Source organism: Myodes glareolus, chromosome 16 (assembly GCF_982192425.1).
Source record: "Myodes glareolus chromosome 16, mMyoGla1.1, whole genome shotgun sequence".
Taxonomy (NCBI): Eukaryota; Metazoa; Chordata; class Mammalia; order Rodentia; family Cricetidae; genus Myodes; species Myodes glareolus.
The window spans coordinates 1,603,620-1,627,502 of record NC_142041.1 but is presented as its reverse complement, the minus strand read 5'-3'; the positions used below and the strand labels follow the sequence as shown (position 1 = coordinate 1,627,502).

The 23,883-nt window shown below is 33.6% G+C and overlaps 1 protein-coding gene across 1 annotated transcript in view; it reads left to right on the top strand.

Annotated features, from left to right (window-relative positions):
- Mmp16 (matrix metallopeptidase 16) overlaps window positions 1-23,883 on the top strand; it is a 238,396-nt gene that overhangs the window by 120,560 nt on the left and 93,953 nt on the right. The window contains exon 4 of the mRNA XM_048420470.3: window positions 6,375-6,679. Within this exon, the coding sequence (XP_048276427.1) occupies window positions 6,375-6,679 (305 nt within the window). The remainder of the gene's footprint in view (window positions 1-6,374; window positions 6,680-23,883) is intronic.

Sequence of the window (23,883 nt, the reverse complement as noted above, 5' to 3'; positions counted from 1 at the left end):
CATAATAAAACTTATAGATTCAGCTAACCTGGGCTCATAGGAGTTCACAAAGACAACCAGGGAGCCTTCATGGGCCTTACCTAGGTGCTCTGTGTATGCCTAACAGTTGTGTAGCCTGGTCTTCTTGTGTGACTTCTAACAGTGGGCACAGGGACTATCTTTCATTCTCTCTCTCTCTCTCTCTCTCTCTCTCTCTCTCTATATATATATATATATATATATATATATATAAAATATTGTATACAATATTCTGTCTGTGTGTATGCCTGCAGTCCAGAAGATGGCACCAGACCCCATTACAAATGATTGTGAGCCACCATCTGGTTGCTGGGAATTGAACTCAGGACCTTTGGAAGAGCAGGCAATGCTCTCAACCTCTGAGCCATCTCTCCAGCCCCCTATCTTTGAGTCTTTTCCTGGCTCTTGGTACCCTATTCTTCATAGTGGTTTGCCTTGCTCAGCTTTGATACAAGACAAGGTACTTAGTCTTCCTACAACCTCAAATGCCATGTTTTTGATATCTGTGGGAGGACTGCCTTTTTCTGAACAGAAACTGAGGAGTAGTGAATGGTGAATGGAGGTAGGGAGGAGGTATGGAGGGACTGGGAGGAGAGAAAGAGGGAAAACTGCTATGGGGTTGCAAAATGAATAAATAAATAAATGGAAAATACAATATCAAAATCAAGGACATATAGATGATCCTTTGTCTTGTATTCTAATCATTTGATTTCTTTCCCAACCTCCCGAGTGATGAAATTACGAGAGTGCAGCACAATGCATGTTTATTTGGGAATGATGAACAAAGCCAGGGCTCTTTGCATGCTAGTTAAGCACTACCAATTGAGGCACATTCCTCAGCTTCTGTAGTCACTCATATATGCCCATCAATATTGCTTAGAAGTTGAGAAAATCTGAATATTTCAAATTGTATTCTTTTCACTCAGTGATCACAGATCATTGCTCACTCTCTGCATTTATTCTTCCATTCTATCCATGACTTGTTTGTTCTAAATCAACATCATATTATCTCAATTACTAACTTGAAAATCACTATAATATCTAGTAGTTTTAGTTGCTTGTATCTTTTTTAAGTATTGTGTTGTTTATGTTGGATTTCATAAATTTCAGCATGAACTTTGAAATCCATCTGTTTATATCTATCAAATAATTGGATATGATTTTGATTAGCTATGTCTACTAATCAAGGAACAAAGAACCACAACCTTAAGATACTGAGTTTTCCTATACACAAACATGACTGCTTTCCTATTTATTTCTATATTATTCTATATCAGAATTTTCTATTCTTTCTCATATAGATGGTATATATATATATATGTGTGTGTGTGTGTGTGTACATATGTATACTAAATATTGTATATAAAAGAGTTATTCATAAGCATTTCATTTTAATGCTAGCTTAAATCTTTTTTGTCACAAAATTTTTTTTTGCTTTGTGGTATTTAAAAAAAGATGTACCTTTCTTTATGTAGATCTGAATTTCTAATCTTATCTCTGAAGAAGTCTTAAATTTCTTGTCAGGAAAGCCCACTGACAAGAGTTTCTTAGTTTTTCTTTGAACAACTTATTTTTTCACTTTTGAATGCTAATTTCACTGGATGCTGATTTCTAGGTTGGTGACTTTATTATTTATTGTCTGACCATTTTAAACATCTGTACTACTTTCTTCTTGCATTTTTTAATAAAGAGAAATCTATTATTGTTTGTTTTGTTCCTCTACAGAAATGCTCTCTGAGTTTCATGTATCTGTCACTTGATTTCTGTTGTTAATACTAAAATACTCTCTGACATTTTTATATCTGCCCTTCTTCCTTTGGGTTTAATCTTTACATATTTTTACATAGTTCCCAGATTATATATTCTGGATTTTATTATTTATTTGCAGTACCTTGCAGGTTAGAAAGTTCCTGCAATATTTAATTCATGGATTTTTTTCTTGGCCATAATGAAAATATCAGAGGCATTCTTCATTTGTTTTATTTATAATTTCATTTCTATCCTGTCCTTTACTTCATTTCTTAGAGTTTCTTTCACTTGGTTCACACACACACACACACACACACATACATTTCATATATTTTTATGTTAACTACATTTCTATTAAGATTCTGATATATTGATGAGGAGTTTTGAATAACTAGTTTGATAATTCCAGAGTTTAAGTTGTATGAATGTTTTCCTATGGCTGACTTTTTCCCTTTTGACTGTATATTCTCCAATATGGAGATCATGTAATGACAAAGTTCTTGACTACAGACTATATGCAATAAATAAACAGCCTGGAAGTTATCTATAAGCCTAGAAAACAATGACTATTTATTGATAGTTTATGTCAAAAAAGTCCTTTCTCTCACAATAATGAGTTAACATTCCCACAACTGAAATGATCTTGAGGAAAGAATATTACAATGTTTTTGTATCTTAATTAAATTTCAAGACATCTATCTTTGTTCTTACCTCCAATATCAATGGTAAAAGTGCAGTCTAAATCTGAAAATGATTTGCCACCATAAGAAAAAATAAAGTAGCGATTTCCTATGTGTCATTATCATCACATCAACTGGCACAATATATAATGATGCTAAAAGTAGAAATCCTAAATCCTCATAGTTAACAAAGCTAGCTCACCCATTTTGATACCAGTGCTAATTATTCTGATAGCTATAAATCTATACATTATTTTACTTTAATTCATTTAAGGTTGTCTTGGGCTTGGTGTAATTTTTAGATTAAAGTTCCAAATGTTATCAGAAATAAAATTTGGAGAAGAGGGTAAATTCTCTATGAAATAGCCAGATAAGTATTTGAGCAAATAAAATCCATTCTAAATAAATGATTGTTCTCTTTATCTATAAAAGGAAATAGGCAAGTAATGCATTTTAATTAAATTAGCTTCATCACAGTTGTCAAAATTTTTAGTATTCCTCATTTTATGAAATATACATTTGGTTATTTGTGCATTACATATAACATTTTAAGGCTACACACTGTATTTTTCTGCCATAACCCAATGATCTCTCTGTGCCTCTGTTATCTCACTTATCAACTAAATAAAGGGTGATTAAGAAGAAAATCTTGCAGTGACGCCTTGCTTTTTGAGTCTCCAATATTGAACTCCCAACATGGCTCTCAAGTACACATCTACGGTTTAAATTTATTCATGAATAATTCCACATATATGATGGTGAAGCTTATTTTGGAAGCTCGTCAGTGTGTGGCTTTAGAGATCAGTGACTGACATATTCCAAATTAAAGCATGGACTGTGTGTGTTAGTCTGTATTGTCCTCACGGCTTTGTCACTGAATGCTTACCTAAAAGTCGTATGAATATAACTTCATTTGTTTTCATCATTTAAGATTGCCATTTACTTGAAATAAAATTCATGTCTTCATTGCGCATTAAATCACCAATCTCCACTCACAGTTCTGTCAGAATATGTGGTAACACACACTCTCTATATCTCCAAGACCATCAGTCTTCTCATGCTCCTGTCTGTCCTCTGTGTGAGTCGGGAAAAGAATTTTTTCCTGTCACTGTTGCCCTATCATCCACTTTCCATAAGATATAATCAGATTTGTAATCGATCAGAGGCTTCTATGTTTACGGCTTTCCAGGATTTTCCTTCTATAGAATATTACCTCCCTGTCAGTCCTCTCTGATTTTATGACCTTCTCTTTTCTGTTCATTTTATGACACCTCACTTCAGCTCTATTTTTTAAATGAGCAAATTTAATTTGACCTGCTACTGATTGTTTCTCTGTCTAGATACGAAGTGCTAACTGTCTTTGGTTCCTCCTGTCAGTAGAGCATCATTTAGCATCTTTTGTTGGCCTCCTTACTCACTCACTTATTACCTGAGGTTATGATTGTTTTGGTTCTTTCAGTTTCCTATGTCTTACTACAAAGACATACAAGCGCTCTTGGAATATAGTCTAGAATCTAGATAAGGACTCATTCTGCAGGAAATCCTTCCAAATAGCCTGCCTTTAGCAGTTTTGCAGTTTCATGGTGTATAAAGAGGATAAATGGTTACTAGTAATTTAATTTGCACAAGATTAAGAATGATGCCTTCACTTGGCATGCCTCTGCTGCATCAAGATGGGAAATGAGTTCTAACAAGCTGTGAAGACTCTGATGCTTCCGAGGAAATACTTCCTCCTTCTTACAATGTAACATAGGACAGTATGCTGAATGGCGGACAAGACTTGCTCAAACCAACACACTACCATCCTTGAGCAGGCAGAAAACAGTTTCTTCTACCCATCCTTTCACTAATGTGAAATCTAGTTGTGTGTTTCCCCTCAAAAATGCATCCCGTCTCTACTCACACCAGCTGATCTTAGCTCCACTATCTTCCATCTGTGGGTTTGCAAAAGTTCTTACAATCTTCCATTTTAGCATTTTCTCTGCCACTGTATATGTTCCTTGTTGTGAATCAAGTCATTTATTTGTGGCAGAAGACCAACATCAAGAGTCATTCCTAATGTCCATTTGTTCTTCCTCCACTCAAAGCAACATATAAGATGTGAAGGGAGAGAGCATTTTTAAAAATTATGAGCAAAATGATTTTAATGCTACATAACAAAGGTTCTGTCAATAGTTCATGCTAGAGATTTGTTCTGAAAGTTAAGCATTCACCTCAGTTATGAGAATAATTAATAAAATTGAAATCAAAATAAAAAAATAACTCCTCTGATACTAACTTTTTTGCTGCCCAGACTATGCCAGCTACTTTTTGACTTTTGGAATCTGCTAGAAGATCTGCACTCCAAGGCCTTTTACGACTTGTGGCTTCCTGGATCACTCCTTGCTTCCCAACTTTGCTCTGCTTTTTTGTATAGAAAAAATAATATTCATCGACATATTAAAATGTAAATTAATAGTCCAGTAAGTCCAGTAAGTCCAGTAAGTCCAGTCCAGTAAGGCCTGGACTATGTATTATAAAGGAAAAATGCTTAGTTTTAGATGTATGGGGTATACGGATTTCACAACAATAGACTCTCAGGGTATTTAGGAAAAAGCTTGTCAGAATATTCTCATCTCTCTCACGAGGAAGGTTCCTTTAAATTCATGCAAATTGTAACATTTTTGTGAGGTATGTATTAATACTCATCTCCATGTATTGTTGGTGGGATCAAATAAGGTTTATTGAGTATTTCTCACACTCACAATGCCCAAATAAGGTCATTATTATTATGGCATTTGTAATGATTATAAACAAGTTAGTTATATATAATCAGAATGTTACTTTTTCTACAAGAAAGTACATTGTGAAAAGTTTTTAATGTTGAAAAATAAATCTGAAAAAGAACAGTAAATTTTAGTCCGATATTAACAAAGGCATGCAGTTTAAATGGCATATTTTGGCTACATCACTGTCATTGTAGATTGCAGCTCTGCCAATCACCTCTGATGACTGTAAAGGAAGCTATATTCTATTGACCACCATAGCACTTTTTATATTAAAGCTTTTATTTTATGTAATTTTATGTGGAGAATATTACTGATTGAAAAATTTTCAAACCTTTGAACCCTGTAGCATTCATCTGTTAATTTTAAACTGTAGCCGCATTCTGTACCATAAAATTATATGTTCTCAGTTCATTTATATTGTATTTGATAGAAAATATCAGGAAATTACATATATATCATATATATAAAATATTATATATATATGAGTAGGGTTAAATGAATCAAAAATAGTAATTTGCTTCATCAACTTATATTAATGTTAGATGAGGGTGAAGCTGATAATGTCTAGATAAAATTTTCATTTACTCCTGGTTCCATTTAAATTCACAAAATTTGTAAACCTTTGTTGTAAGTAGCTATTTTAGTTACTTTACTTTTTAACTAAAAAGGCTCAGTTAAGCAGAGAAGAATATCAGATACCACAATAAATGGGCCTTTGTTAAAAAAAAATTAAAACTTGCTTCATGCTGTGTTTGTTTTCACAGATCAAAGGATAAAGATAGTATTTGATTGGCTAATTACAGTGATATACATCTTCAATGAGGGAAATAAAAAGGAAATTGGTATTTTTGTGTCAGCTCAAAGCTCCTGCACCCGTTTGATCACTTGGAAAGCTGGTTGATCTGTCATCCTGCTTCCCACTAGCCATCCTACGCAGATCTTCTCCCTAATAGCCTTGGCACATGAATGCCCCCTTGATGATAATGAAATAGCCTTGTGTAATGAACAATGTCTATAAAGTCACTAAAAGTGAATGAATTCCATTGCTCTATAATACAGTCATTTTCATTGATAATTTTGACCTAAAGAGGTGAAAAAATTACAGTATTTTAAATTGCACCCAAGAAGCCACACTGATCATTGTCTTTTCCATTTTCAGTATAAAGAACGTAACTCCAAAAGTTGGAGACCCTGAGACCAGGAGAGCAATTCGCCGTGCCTTTGATGTGTGGCAGAATGTAACTCCATTAACATTTGAAGAAGTTCCCTACAGTGAACTAGAAAATGGCAAACGTGATGTGGATATAACCATCATTTTTGCATCTGGTTTTCATGGAGACAGTTCCCCCTTTGATGGGGAGGGAGGATTTTTGGCACATGCCTATTTCCCGGGACCAGGAATTGGAGGAGATACTCATTTTGATTCTGATGAGCCATGGACACTGGGAAATCCCAATCATGATGGTGAGTGCATCATTTCTTTCCAAGATTAATGATCTCTGTTTTATTTGAAGATGCTTAAATAATTTTTAATTGATAAACTTAAGGCAGAGAGTCTATATATTGCTTACAAAAGTATAAAATTAGTGTTTAAGGCTTTTTTATATTGAGAGAATAATTGATCAAAATTACTACTTTGTTTAGTTATGTATGTATTCTTGAAGTAATAGGTATAAGTGTAAACACAAAATTGCATTGCTTTTGTAAATCATTACTTTTTAAAAATAATTTATAGTTTATCCTTAAATTCCTGAGATAGTCATCATATATACCTTTTGTCGTTTTCCCTCGTGAAATATACTCTAACATACATAGTATGCTACACTGTGTATTTTGTATTATCTTCAGTCCTATTATCACAATTACACTATCACCCTTCTTGTTTATAACCCTTTTTCCTCCTCTTTTGTCTTTCATCTATTTAATTAGGCTCTGACATGACAATGTAATTAATTATCTTAATACTATCTATATTTTCTCATAAGCTAACTTCTTGTATTCTTTCAAAACATGTCTCTTCGTTGTCTAATTGCCGTCATTATGTTCTGATGCCCAACAGCAGTGTAACTGCTAGAAAATCCAATCCAAGAATGAGTTCTCCTTGTACACAAATGTGCATTTTCAGACACATAACCTTAGTGTTCAAATTCTTCATTCTTATAATTTAACCCTAAATAATTTTCCTTCCTTGCTCTTGTAAATGGTGCTCACTACAATGTGTATTGCTTTGATAACAACTAATTGATTGACTAATAAAACTCTTAATTCTCTTTGATGAATTAATCTTAATCATAAAATTAAGTTTTGTTAGTTCATGAGAACATTTAGAAGATGGATTTTGTTAATTACCTTGCTCTTTTTATGATACATAGAGGTTAGTAAAGTCATGAATAGTGTAAATTTTGTAAAGCTAAATGTAAAACGAATCATCAGTTTCAAAGTACAAATTAATCTTAATGCTTACCAAAATAAAATATGTGATACTAACTCGAACTTTCAAGTTAATAGTTCTGTATTTTATTGCTAAATTAGTCTTACCTTATTAGTAAGTTTTCTGAAGCTAATGAGTGAAAGTCATAGAACTTTTATGGAGGATGGAAAGTCAAAGCTTTAGAGTCAAACATATTTGTATTTAAATGTTGGTTAACTTATCATTATCTCAAATAGCCTGAAACAAATTTGTTTCAATTTGTACTATGAAATTTATGTTGTAGACTGTGAACACTGGAAGTCGAAATGTTTTCAATGTATGCTGTGTGTAGAATATGTTTTACTTATTTATAGCACTCCATTTCTAATACCGAAACATTGGCAGTCACAGTTGAATGTTACCAGTTGCATTTATTTAGTTTGTGTCCTCATAAATTTAAATTATGTAAATATTGCATAAAGATTATGTCTTTCAAGCTGTCTATATTTTCTCTTAAATTACTGAGATCCTCAATAAAAGCAGCACTTAGCTTTAGGTCTCTGCTCTACTAGGTAGCAGACAGACATCTATAAATAAACAAGTTTACTGACAAAAAAAAAATGAGGATTTGATTATACAGGAAAGAAAAATGTTTACACTGACCTAACTGGGACCAGTAATATAAATGCTTAAGTGTTTCATTTGATTTAAAAAGTTTTCCAAGAAATGTGTCAGTGGAAAAAAAATCTCAAATACAGCATTACCTAATAGTTATAGCTAGGTCAAGACATGTTTGACCAGATGTTTTCAAGAATACAATCTATTTTTCTTGATTTGTACTGTGGATTGTAACTTAAAGTATAATCATAATATTCTTGTAATATAAAGCTCCAGCTGTAATCTTAAGCAATATAATTATTTGATATCTGGTCATAAATTTAGAAAAAAATATCTCTACCGGTCAGTTAAGACTCTTGCTCTGGAAAGAATGCTATAGGAAAAATTCTGCAAAATAACAGTGTTTCAGAATTGCTAGGGATTAAGGGCATGTTAATTGGCATCTGAAAATATAATTCCATAACGATTTACTGCTTAATTGAAATTCAGAATCTTAAGCAGCAAAAGCTAGAAGCTAGGCAGTGTCAGTCTGAAGTATTGATCGTTTCTTATAAGAACAGCCTCCAACTTTGCTCGTGGTATTGGTAGATGTGAGAAGCATTCATCCAGTTTACATCCTAGTTTCTAAAAGCCAACAAGGTTGTCCTTTGCAGCACAGATTAACAAAAGGCACAATTCTGACATCCCTATTGATAAACTTTGTCTTTCCTTTAATCTGGTCCTGGCTTGTTTACCTGGGTGGTTTTCTTCCTTGCATTCACAGCTCTTGAGCAGCTAGAAAACACTGTTGCTTGGTTTTGCAGCAAAAATATGCAAATGAAAGAGCCTCTTGATAAGTGCCTTGCTCATTTTGCACGGCATATTGCCCCTCTAATGAAGGCAATTTGAATTCTGTCTACCTGAGAAGAGATAAAGACTGTCGCAGACTGCCAGTAACTACAGATTATTGTTGCCTACTCCTTGACCAATTTGCTTATTGTCACAATGCCTTTTAAAGGTCAAGCTAATTAACACTAATGGAATTATACAATAATTTTATTAAAGCATAAAAGGACATTTACATATGAATGCATCTTTAATAAAACATGTTGTCATTTTTAAATTTATATTGAGTTTTCATTCGTGAAAATGTTGAGTACGGACATAGTAATTCTAAACAGAAAATATTTTGCTAGGCAAGATTTTTAAAAGCATTTATTGCCTTGGTGTAAGTGAGAAAATTTAACTTTAGCAGAATGTTAAAGTCTATTTTGAGTAATAACAACTTATTCTTCTCTAAGACATGATACAATAATAAAAGTTTAGGTAGAATTGTCCACGTTAAAAAACATCATACCAATTGCTTCTGTATAAGCAGGTGTCTAGCACAATAAGATTTTGAATCGGTCACCTACGAGAGAAAAATAGCCATTTCTATAAAATGATATATAAGTATATTCAGAAAATTATCCTGAAACAGGAAGAATTTCATTGTGATCTATGTTATAATACTGTTAACATGAAAGTACATTTCAAGCGTCAAGGATGAAATACTTGTCTGACATTAAAAAAGCCTGAGATGATGTCCATCACTGTGTGTATGTGTGCAGGAGTGTGTGTAACAGTAATAGATTATTGTTTGTAAGTTCACTGTCTAGTGTGAAGAGACATGCATAAGATGATCAGCACTATCTAACAAATATGAAGTGGAAAAGATATGATAATTTCACTGAAAACCAAACATTTTAAATATATTGTTATTAAATATGAAATGAATAACTTCACCTTCAGACCTACACTCTCATGAGTTTACCTTCTTGTATGAGAATACCTATGTGGGTGTCTCCATATGGATCTTCATATTGACCACAGAGAGCCATTGAATGGTATAATGGGGCACAGAGACACATGTTTCTTACCAGAGGCAAACCAAAACATTAAATTTTCTTGTGCTGTATCAGCCTTTATGTTTACCTTGCAGCGACTGCTGCTACATAGGGTTTCTCAGGAGACTGGATGTTTTTCCACGCTGATCTTTAATGAAGAAAGTGTCAGGTGACAAGAGAGTACATCTGAAGATGCTTACTATTCAGTCCACAGTCTGAGTGATTATTATTTATGTTGTCTGTCCTTTGGTTTCTGTTTATTACAAAAAGAATTGCTGTGACTATATGCTAAACGACCTTAACGAATCCTAACACCGGAGTACTTACTGAACTTACTGAGATGCAAAATTCTTAAATTAACTTACTACCACATACATTTTAAACATGCTTTTAGTAAAACACGAGGAGTCTATCTTTAAAGTAATTAGGCATCATATTCAAGAAGGACGTTGTATCTTTATTTACTAGAGTGGCTTCTTCATTCCTAGAATATAACTCATTTTATTATGTTTACTTCATCTTACTAGATCTAAAGCAAAGTTAAATAAATGTTTGTTGTAGGAAGGTCGCTTGCTTGTTCCTGGCCACCTAGAACCAAAATAATCACATAGAAAATGTATTAATTACAACCCTGCTTGGCCTATTAGCTTATGCATATTTCTAGTTCACTCATCTTAAATTAACTCATTTCTATTACTTTATATTTTACCATGAGGCTTGTGACCTATCAGTAAGGCTCTGGCTGGCAACTTGCATCTTTCTGCTCTGACGACTCCATGGCATCTCATGACCTCGCCTTTTTTTCTCCAGCATTCAGCCTAATTTTTCCAAACAAGCTCTATTCTGCCCTATCACAGGCCAAGCCAGCTTATTTATTCATTAGCCAATAAAAGCCACACATGTACAGAAGGACTTCCCACACCAAACATTAGTTTTTAAAAACCATTCAATTATGTTGCATTATATGATAATCATGCAGTATTGAGGTGATTTTTTATATTTAGGTCTTCATAAAAATCAGAATAACAGATGAATTGAAACAATTATATTTGAAAAATTTTAATTCCTGTCAACATTAATAAGGTATAGGAATGGATCTTGAACATTAAGACAGGCAAGATGACAATCAATAATTGAGGCAAATAAAACTGAGATGTCCATGCATAAACAAAGAATTTTACATTGTGTTTGCAAGATAAGGCACAAATGCTCTGTGCAAACATTTCATCAAAGATAGAGAAACACAGAGAATCAAGCAACATCAATATATCTTCCAAAGTTGACGTGGATACCATCATTAATTCAAGAGTTGGGAAAGATACATTTCTTCATGAGGAGCTTTAAATATCATATTTAATATTTCTGTGCAAGTTCAATGAACTACATTTCAATCCTAGGGCCTTGGCATTTCAGATCATTTCAGAAAGCTCATATGTTCAGAAACAGACATTTAATGATCTATGTACAGAAAAGTTGAATTTTTAGATACACTCTGATTATATGACTAAATTACTAAATTATAATAAATCTTCATTTAAATACTATCATTTTAACACATAATTTACTTCCATGAAATTCAACTGGATCATTATCCTTAAATCTAGGTAATCATCAAGAAAACAAAGTATTTATTCAATTTAGCCATGTATCATGACTAAAGTAACAAAAAGTTTCCTTACTACAATAACTTAATAGTTTATGTTCTTATTGATAAAAGACCAAAACTGATAGCTCCATCGAACACACTTGGTCAGCAAACATAAGACTCCAGGTTTGTTCCCAATACTTTCAAAAACATCAAGAATGCAAGTAAACTTCTACCACAATTTTGACCTTTATTTTCACAGCATTATGTATCTTATGAACTTTTGTTTTAGTAAAACATATCAAGTTTAAACAAAATGGATCTTGCCCCAATATTCCTTTTACTGATATCTATCCCTCTTCTTCAGTTGACATTAAAAATGTATTGCCATAAGTACCATCCTGATTGGATAGATAGATAGATAGATAGATAGATAGATAGATAGATAGATAGATAGATAGACAGATAGACAGACAGACAGATAGACAGACAGACAGACAGACAGACAGACAGACAGACAGATAGATAGATAGATACTTATATCTATATGTATATATCTGGAAAGTGACAGAAATAGACCTAGTTTTAATCTATAGAGAGACTTATTTTTGCTTTTGATAAAGCAGAGAACAAAACTGTCAGACTAAGGAGACAGTTCAGTCAGTAAAACTCTTGTCTTGAAAGCACAAACAGAAACTACCAGATCTAGGAATGCAGACAGTTAAATCTCTGCTTGTCCCAAGCTGGTCAACTTAAAGTACCTGCCATGTTCTAAGCCAGTGAGATACGTGCTTTCAAAAATCAGGTGTATGGGTAAAGCTAGAAATATAGCTTAGCTGATGACGGTGCTTACCCCCAGGCTTATGTGTACTCAAATTTGAATGTCAAGACTCACACACTAGAGAGAAATGACAAATTCCAAATAATTGTTCTTTTTCCATGATGAATGTGGCACACAGAATCATACAGACACAAAACAAAAAAGAGAAATAAAAAAGTGATAATGTACCCTTTTTGCTAGTTATCAACAATCTTAGTTAAAGATTCTTAAAGAAGAAAATAGTTATTCAAAAGTAATGATTAACTTAATTTTTGTATTTCATGTTTCAAATATTATTCTCAATGAATTGTGTACATTAATTTTTATAATAAATTCATAAAATAATATTATTACTTCTATTTTGTAAAGTAACTCAGGCTTTAAAAGTGTGTTAACTTGCCAAGATTTGTATAGTTAACAATAGCAAAATGGTAAAATTGAAATGATGAAAAGAATACAGGAAGGGGACCATGTATCTTAAGACCCGGGGAAAGGCCTTTCACACAGAAGTTATGCCTAGAGGGGGAGAAAAAAAACATGCTAACAGTAATCAGAGTAACCCATAAATGGTATAACAGAAAATTTAACCTGATTAACATAAAACTTAAGCAGTCATGTAGATGATCTTGGCTTCAGGTGGATATGATGTCTGGCTGGCTTGAGGTTCACACATCGTTCCCAAAATAGAGAAGCAGAAACATGAAAGAAAAGAAACTGAGTCTTAAAAAAGGAGATCCCCAGTATATATTTAACACTAAGTCAAAAACCATATCTCAACTCACGTGATAGTAATCATTGTTCTAATACAATGATCTAACATTAAAGCTATGAAATTATGTTCTAACATAAAAGCTTTGAAAAAATGGGGAAAATGTAAAGTTTTGTATTTGTACTTGCTTATATTTTTCATAGTATCAAATTATATGTCGTGAAAATACTAACCTAGACTCATAGGAGCTCACAGACTCTGGACCTCTGAGCATGCATGGGACCAAACTAGGCTCTCTACATATATGTGACAGTTGTGGAGTTTAATTTACTTGTAGGACTTCTAGTGATTGAAGCAGAGCCTGTCCCCAACCCTTTAACTGGCTTCTGGAACGTAATCCTCATACAGGGCTGGGTTACCCAGGCTTAACACAAGGGGAGGAACCTAGTCCTACTTGAACTTGGTATTCCATGCTTTGTTGATACCTATGGGAAGCCTGACCTTTTCTGTTCAGAAATTTTCTATTCAGAAATTCAGAATCTACTCAGAGTTTATTTAAAATACAAATGACAGGCTACAGACCATTGGCCCACAGCACTCCACACCCCCCCACACACATTTTTTTTAAACAAGAACTCTGGATTGAATCTCCTTTGTTGAGCTTTTTTTCTGACCATTATTCATAACAACTTGTAACCAACATTCTAAACAAAGGCAAACATCCATAATCCATTTTTTGAGGAATGTGGGCATAGTTTTCCAGACTACTTCCTGCTGATTGGGAGCACTAATAATCTTATGGGGACCTAAAGAAAACTTAGAATTATGATATAGTCCTGACTGGAGTATTCTGTGAGGCTTGATCATCTCATGCAGCAGTCTTGAATCTGTTCTGGATGTAGAACTCAGACATCTGGGCCATCTGCTCCTGTCAGAGATTTCTCTGAGAGTCTTTCTTGATCAAACCTGATTTTTCTTAACCCAGAATGAATCTAGAGCTTCTCATTATCTGTGGAAACAAAAGAAAAACCTCTTCTCCAAAGTGTAACTACCTTTTGACTTTAAATTTGAAAAGGCGTTTTCAATATATATCAGCATTTATAATCGAATATATTTTAGCAGTTTTTCTCCTTCCTCAGCCATCAAACAATTTAAATACAACACAATAACATACAGTATCCAGACTGTGTCTAACCAGACACAGAGGAGGAGTGGATTTCAGGGTGTGAGAGAGGTGAGGAGATGGGATGAAGGAGCAGAATGTACTCCTGCAGCAGGGATAGAAAAGAGGAGGAAGGAGAAACTGCAGTTAAACTGCTTAATAAATAAATATGTTTAATTAATGAATAAGTTTCTGTTTGAAAGGTATATATTTTAGAATGAATGAGTAAATTCTCAAGTGACATATACAATATAATAAAAAGAAAGAATTTTGCATTAAAAGTTGATATGTATCTTTACTTTGGTGTGAAGAGAGATCTCATGTTTCATTTTCATAAATTTTTCTTAGACATTAAGTTTTTGGTTTTTTTCTAATGCCAGTTCTTATTACAAATAGCACAGTTGGAATTTTAGTGAAATGTCAATTCTAATAAAAAGGAAAATTTGAATAATTCCTAATTTTGATATTTTTCAGCATAATATTGGACTTGAAATAATTGTAATACTATGAAATTAAAAATATCTGTTAAAGTACATAAAATGCTAAGTTTACATATGAGAAAATTTAGAATTAAAACTATGTAAGATATAATTTGAGATTTAATTTTAGAGACATAATACCAATGACAAACTTAAGAATTTCACATGTTACAAAGATATAATTGTTACTCTTCCTACCATGAAGTGGAATTAATACAATTTCACCATGAATAAACCCTTCTTGATCATATTTTTATTTTTAGATATATTAGTCAGTATAGTTTTGAATAGTCAAACAAGTTTTAGCTCACTGATTTGCTGTCTTGTGGAGGTCACCTTTGCAAAATGGCATGCCTAAATAGTCAATACTATTATAATTCATTTGGTAGTGAATGACATCTTTGGTACTTCACGTTGTAGAATTTGGAAATTCACTATTCTTTATATTTCTCTTAGCATTTTGTTCAACGTTTTAAATAAATTTCATTTTTATCATTCATTGTAAAATCTGCATTTCTTATTACAGTATGAATAATACTATTGAATTTTTCTAAACAACATTTAAAAAATAATGAACTTTCATTACTCTAAGCAACTTCAAATTCTTTGTTTTAATTGTCCTTCTCACCATGGCTGCCCAGATTGCCCTAGTGATTCTTACCTAACTTTAGTTTTTTTTTTCCTTTTGAGTTGCTATGTTAAAACACATACTAATGTATAGTAGTATAGAGAGCTAATTTTTAAAATATTTGAAAATTTTTGAAATATTTGAAAAATATTTTTAAAATATTTGAACCCATTTAGAGCAAATATTTAACTGAAATATAGTTTCTTTCATTTTAATAATATGAGAAGGATACATTTTCCTTCCAAATATCTGGGAAATTAGAACTTAACTTTGAAATTATTTTGAATACTTCCACTTTGTGTTAGCCACCACAAGTTCTAATATGTTTGACCAATATCCTCTAGTGATATCTTAATTACTAGTGAAGTCCATACCTTCCAATGTCCATGTGTTTAAAACTTGCTCAGCAGGGAAAATGTATTGAAAGATGATGCGTCCTTTAAGGCGTAGGTATTGGTGTTTGGCCTTCAGTTCCTTGTGAATAAGGTCATGGATGGTGTCTTAGAACATTAGTGCCCTTTCCTCTGTTTTTACCCAAAAAGGAAATGAGTGATTTTTTCTTTCACATGTTTCCACGAGAACATTCCAAAGCAATGGGATGATTGTACTGAAAACTTCCACATCCAAAACAGTGAGCCAAAACTTTCTGTATATGTTCATTACCTTAAGTGCTGTGATATTAATATAGTACTGAATAACTCATTAGTGATGTATTTCTGGGTATATATGTAATTCTTAGTGTATTGTTTTTGGTTTTAAAATGCCAACCCATTTCTCTGAATACATTTCCCACAATTTCCTATCCCATCGAGAAATAAATTTTGTTTTGTTTTTTTCTTGCTTGTTTACTTTTGAGAAAATGTGTTTTTTTGACTTCACGGTTGAAATCAAGTTGGCTTTAAAATTTTTGTCTTCCTAACTCAGCTTCCAAATAGTTAAAACTATAGGTATGTACCACCACACTTACTATGGGAACATCTTTAAGTGTAGAATAAATTATTTTCCCACTATATTTAATTATTATTATTATTAGCAAATCACTGTTTTCTATAATTAATTTATTTGTGCATAGAATGCTGTTTGATGCTATTTCTTTTAAACAGAATCATAAAATTATTTGACTAATTAATGTGGATCTTTTAATATTCACATTATTCAATATTTTATATTCACATGTTGCTAGAGAAGGTATAATAAATAGGTGACCAGTTTACACTTCCCCACTATGTATGAGTATCAAATTCATTGATCTTGATATTAATGACTGTGAGTTTTAGCAAGAGTAAGAAGTCACCATATTCACAGTACTGCTGAATGCCAAGGACTGTTAGATTCCTTGACAAATGCTACAGCGAGGTACTGTGATGAAATTCATGCTTCCATGGTATAAGGATTGTTATTACTCCAACATGGAAGCAGAGCACAGAATGTTAACCATTCAAAACTAGTCAGTTGCATATTAAAATAAGTTTTTCTATTTTTCACCTTGAGCAACCTGATTATATAAAAATATATTTTTTTCTATTTCATAATGTGTTACTTTGAAAGGCATATAATTTGTGTCTAAAATTGTTTTATATACTCTTTTAATATCAGCTGTTTTCTGCCTTTGCTTCTTTTGGAAAGTTATTCTGGATTATTTTTAGTAGGTGGAAAGAAATCATCAAGCAGATATGAATATGAATTGTGGATCTCCATTTTCTCCTGGAATCATTTGCAAGCAGGAAGAAAACAGACTGTTGTCTTTGACAAGGAAGGGTCTGGAGGATGCTTCCCTGTCCCTGGGCTCTCAGGAATCTCCTCTTCCACTCTCTGTGGAACTCTGTTGCCAGTTATTAGTTCTTCAGAGTTGCAGTGCATTTATTCTGTGTTGTTAATGATTGTTTTTTAAAAAGTTAGGAGGAGCTAGTAGCCAGGTTTCATTCATGTGTTCATTTACTTTGGTGACTTTTCAAAGGGCATATCTTCCTGCACATTCAAAGTTCTCGGTTTTCCCTATTTTAGTATATAGAACAAAATCCTAAATTTTTTTATGTCAAGAGCCTGGTGTAACAGATTATAATTCATCTATTTTATTTCTTAAAATTCTTTGATGTGAGATAATTGGATTTCTGAGTTCTTGTAGCAACAAATCTTTCCCATCAAAATGTTATGAAGTATGCTTAGAAAGTTAAGAAGTTTGAAAAATATATTTAAATATTTCAAAGACTTTAGATATACATTCAATGTTTCACAAAACTAATCCGATAAAATTACATTCATAGTAGAAGCAGAGGTTAGATTTATTTGACCTTCCAAGTGTCTATAATTTAATAAACTTTAATTAGCATTAAGACACATAACTTTTTTGATTTCCCAATAATATATTTAAATTATATCTGTGTCTATATTCAGGTATCTACTGAATTTGAAAACTTATTCTTTGAGAATTTCTTACATGCATACAATGAAATATGATATATTTTCCCTCATTTTCCTCTTCTAGGTCCCCATAGATCACTCCCAATGTGTCCTTCAATGATCTTCTTGTCTCTTTGCATTCATTTTTTTGCTATTTTTGCAACCTAAAAAAATCCAATTAGTGATGAAAATAGAAAATATTCAAGAATAATATAGCAAAACTAATCATGTCAAAGACGGTTAAAAGGAGCGTTTCTTAAGACAGACAGGTTTAATCTGTGTGCAGTTTTTATTAATAACTTATTTTATCACAAAGACAGAAGGCTGGTTTTAGGAGGTGGTGGGATGGGGGAACACTCAAGATGAGAATCAGAAGTCAGTTGGCTGGTTTGTTTAAAAACTGAGCCCCTTCAAGGTTGAAGCTGCCGTGCCCAGCACTCCCAGGTCCACTGCAGACTTGACTGAAATAGAAAGACGCCCCAGCCCTCGGCCTTACTATGGGCAATGAGTTTCTCACATCATCTCAGCTCCAGTGCTTTCTGAAATCAGACTACTAAAAGCAGATGTTTGTTGTAGTGAAAAACATACAAACAAACAAAATCCACTTGATTTGATAGTGTCTACAAAGGAATTAAATGACAGAGTCTTAAACTAACAGGAGAGACCCCTCGTCAGTTGTCAACAATATGGGCTAACGCCTAGGATTAGTCTAAAATGCACCTTACCCAGTCCATTCTCAAAGCATAACACCGGCTCTCCAGGGAAGGTGTGACTTTGGGGGAACATCAGATACAACACCAGGTCTTTTATTGTCCCATGGGCTATTGAGGTAGGATTCTCTATTTATCCAATTTTCACAGGTTACACCATAATAACAAAGTACCAAGTACCAAACTATTTGGTACTTGTTTCTATACAAAAATAGTTTCTATTTTTGTGACAAAAGTACTTGATTATTCCCCTCAGAGGGTGGGAAAGATCCAGTATCCAGTACTCTGACTTCAGTGTTTCTGTCAAGAGCGAATGTATCTTCTGTAACAGAAAACAGCTTGTAATGCTTTCCTTTCCCTTTGCCTTTCAATTCTCTAGAAGTCAACTGCCTTAGAAGTCTCATGGTCAAAGTATTTACTCTAACAATGGCATATTATATAGGCATGTGTCTTACCTCAATAAAAGTGTGCTTTTCTTTAAAAAATTAAATACATAAAATATATAACTTTAGATTCTCTTTATGTGTAAAGTTATTTTACATTGCACTGTTTTCTAAAGGAAATTTTTATTGGAAGAGCGTAAGTATGGTTGCAATTTTCTTTAAATTTATTAACGATGCTAAATATTAGTCTTCTTATTTCCAGTATTAACTTTGAAAAATAATATACTAATATTAATCTCTTTGTTTAAGCAAATTACACAATTTATATCATCCTTAGATTTTACTAGATTTGGTATGTTATTCCATCAGTATTTTCTTTGTATTTAATTTGCCTTGAAATTAAATATTTTTGATAAATAAATATGGAAAGATATGCTAAGATGAAGCAAAACAACAAGAAGAAATTGTAATTCATTGTTAAAGACTTATTGAAAGTGTGAAAAAGAAACACCATTTGTCTTCTGGGATAAATGTTTTTAATATCTGAACAAAATCACATAATGTATTGTTTAAAGACTTGAAAAAAATCTTTTGCAACAAGGTCTCCCTCTATAGTTCAGGCATTCCCATTACTCACCGTGTGGCCTATCCTGGGTTTGATCTTCCTTAATGGGCCTCTTGGCTGCTATTCGTAATAATTCTTCATAGAGTTTTTGCATTACTGGACATCGTGTAGATGAAATACTATGAGCTTTTCTAATCCTATTTTACAATTTTACAGTCATTTCACTTGTGTGTGTGTGTTTGTGCACACACACATGCACACTATGTGTACTTGCTTGATACAAAAATGTAGAGCAATAGTTCATAGTGTCATTCTGCTTGACAACCTTGCAAGGGTCCAATGTGTTTCAATAAGAAAATAGTTTGTTGCTATTAGACTGTGATGTAGATGTATGGGAGAAGAATAAATAATAAAATAAAATTATACACTACACTGATGTTGAACAAGTCTTTTGAAAAACTATAGATGAAAACTTCAACATATTTGTTTAAATCTTCTGAACAAATAGAACATACAGATTTCTGTTTCATGTTTAGCAATAAGCATCCTATTGTTTGTTTAGAGTAGAATGATAACAGCTCCTCTACAGGCATAGTCACCACAAAGGATCCAAAGTAGCTGAATTACAATCATCATTGCTTCTGTTAAGCTTATGTATGTATGTATCCATGTATGTATCCATGTATGTAATTAAATGTGTGTGTGTGTTGCCTGCACATTCGTGCATCATATATATGTAGTGCCCATAGTGGCCACAAGAGGTCACTAGATCTCAATGGAACAGTAGCTATATACCATTGCTAGAAATCACATGGGTGCTGGGAATCCAACTCATGACCTCTGGAAGAGCAGCGATTTCTCTTAGCTATTGAACCATCTTCCTAGCCGTCTTACTACATTTTTAACCAAGGGATACTTGAATATACTTTCATTATGTAATAGTCAGCAGATATGTATTTTCAAGAATATACAATATATTTCATATATATTTTACAATGATGATATAGCTTAATTAAAATTATTCATGAAATCCAATTAAAAAACATGGAAACAAATAAATAAGGCAGCCACACCTTAAGATGCTTGAACTCTCCTAATTTATCCCTCATTTTTGTTTTCTGAAAAGACAGAGAATGTTTAGTACAATACAAAGATTAGTGGGTATGGCAGTAACAAGAGGCCATTCTCTAATGGCCTACCTCTATGTCTCTTGTAATTTTATTATTATTTTTAATTTCATACATAATTATAGTGTTTCTTCATCATGAATATCCTGGACTGTCCTCCTCAAGTTGCCCCTACCCTGCCCAACACATCTCCCACTTTCTCCAAATTTTGAGTCTGTTTTTTATAGCGAACTCATCCAGTTAGTAGGACCCATATATATGTGACTGTGCCTCCCTCCCTCCTTCAACTGAAATCTTTCTCTCCTTTGTCAGTAATTGTGATTATCACTCAAAACATTTTCAAGGACATTTTTTTCTTGATATTATATTTTTCTTGGATTTCGTTCTCAAATGTGTAGTTCTTTGTAAATTCCCTGCAGTCTAATGATACACTGTTCTGCTATTTCAACTGCTGTACATGGTTTTTCATGAACTCTTCCCCTTGTTTAAATGTCTCTCCTAGGCTAATATATTGAATTTTTCTCCCACAGTTTGTAGAATTGTTTGGGAAAAATTCTTACATGTGACATTATTGAATGTGTGTTAGTGAGCATAGAATTTGGGATCTCAAAACCCATGCCATTCATATTGGATTTCTCTCTGTCTTGTGTTTGTTCTTTCAGCATGTAAGCTTTCAGCTATTACTCAGACATCATTCAGGTAATGAACATCTTTGATGGCAATGGATTCTACTCCCCTTTAGAGCCATGATTGCCCAAAGTAAATGCTGTCTTTGATAAGTTAGTTGCCTTGGTCACGGTACTTTGTGATAGCCATAGAAAAATAAGAGAAACGCCTTCCATACTCCTCTAAATAATGACTGACTGGATCTGTTTTCTTTCTTTTATACTTTCCCCTTTCTTGTTTTTGTTCATATAGTAGTTCTAAGTTAGTTTTATACAGTGTGTTTTGATTATACTCATCCACTCTCCAAATTCCTCCCACATTTACTTTTCTACACTACCTACACAACGTGGCCTTCTCCTTTATCATCCCTGACTTACAAGGAACTTACAAACTTAGAGAAAACTGACTTTGCTTCTCCAGCTGCTATGAACTGCCAATAACTCCTCAGCTAGGAATGGAACTTTATACCTACCTCACCTCTTCAATCTGAGACATTTTTCTTCCTTTAGCTTCCCCAGGTCTTTAAAATTCTGTCACTCTGAGTTTGTATGTGCAGCTGCCCAACAGTTTCTAGACGTCAAAGACACTATTTCCTTGTAGTCTTCTAATGTCAACAACTCTTACACTTATCCTCCTATTCTGCAATAATTCTTGAACCTTGGGAAAGGAAAGGTTCTCTTCTGGGCTGAACATTCCAGTCTATTTTTCTCATGACAAGTTGTCTCTGTCTTAATTGTCATCTACTACAGAGTAAATTTCTCTGCAGACTGTTGAGAGATGTATGAAGCTAAGTGTATAAGTATAAGTAATTGCATTTTAGCTTCATACTATATCCACTTAAAAGCATAGTAGTAGGTTTCTCCTAGACCTTATGACTTGTTTAGCCATAAGTTCTTGGCCTGGTAAAGGTGCCAAGAATGGGTTTCATTTTATATCGATGGATTTAAATACAATCAGAACATGGGTACTTACTCCCACAATAAACATGCCATAGTTTCACCAATGAGTATATTTTACCAGGGCAGTCATTACTGTAGGCCAAAGGGTGCACATCTGGGTAAACATCGATGATTGATCTTCTCCAGTAGCATGCCTAGCATTTTCCAGTACTATAAAGGCTATTGAGGAAGACAGTATGAGTTTAACATCTTTATGTTAAATGACTCTAGTTTATTCTATCTCCATCCTTTGGGTCTTATGCCTAAGTCCTCGAGGATAACCGATAGTCCTGGCAATAGCTTCTAATGGTTTGGAACTCTGTGGGTCCTCACTGGTCAATACTGTAAAACATTTGGATTTGTGACTCTGGGCTTGACTTATTTCACACATGTCACGCCTACCTTGCCAGCAAGGAAGACGCAACACCGGACTCTTCTAACTGCAGTTTATTCAGGACCTTTGAACAATCTTCTGACCTCTCGCCCCGGGAAAAGCCAGCCCATAGCTTAAATAACCTCTGGGTAGCCAACCCCAGCAAACTACGTGGGAAATGCAGATAGGTCCAGAAACGCGGAAGCAAGCCAGATCCTTAGCATTAGCTATATATGGAGTTGTTCACAACCAAGAGCACTCACCGACGGGAAGGTGGAAGGCGGAAACCAGCGCCATCTTTAAGGCATGGCATTACGCAACTTTCTACACACACACACACACACACACACACACACACACACTCAAATACACTGGAGCTTACACTGTATGAAGTTTCCATCTGACTTCTTTGAAGGTCTTTCATATTATTTATCATTCTCCCAAATGCTTTTCTCTATTATTTCCCCCTTTGGTTATCTTTTTATCTATTGCTATGACCTAAATGACTCCTATAATAATAATTTTAAAAAGCCTACATTTGTTTTAGTTTTTCTTTTGAGCTTCAAATCCAGATTCCATTTACTGCCCCCATAGGATTCTCAGAGTATAATTTCAAAAGAAAATTTACTGTGTTCCTGTACGTGATAGTTGTCATCTTTTAATCTATCAATGTCCACCTCATTGTCCAGAGCAGAAACTAGGTCTCAACCAAAGCTGTTAAATTGCATTTGGCATATTTCTATGGTCTTTTTTTTCACAATTAATTGTTCTTATAGCTCTCCCCCCCTCTGTCTTTGCTAGTTTGTACATTTGGCACCATGGCATTCTGCAATCAGTCTCAGTATTTCTTAAGTTGGTATGTTCATTAGGTTGTCTCTGGTCAACCTGCTACTAATTTCAAATGACAAGACTCCGTCCTTCTACAAAGTCATGAAAAATGATTTGTTTCCTCATCTGAGACCTCACTGGTTCATTTAAGTCTTTATCTTAGGCGGTGCAATTGTCTCATAATTTTCTTGCACCCTCTTGTTCTGAGAACTGTAGACTGATCCTGGAACTTAGCTGACTGAGGACATTGTGCTTCTTTATGATAATGGGGTTGGCATCTCTGTTTTAGCTCTTCGTGCTTTTTTTTTCCTGTTTATAACTCTGCTGTGTCAGACTAAGCTCATTGATAATCAGGGCTGTGTGTTGAATCCGATTCTCAGTAGACTTTTGTTTGATGAATAA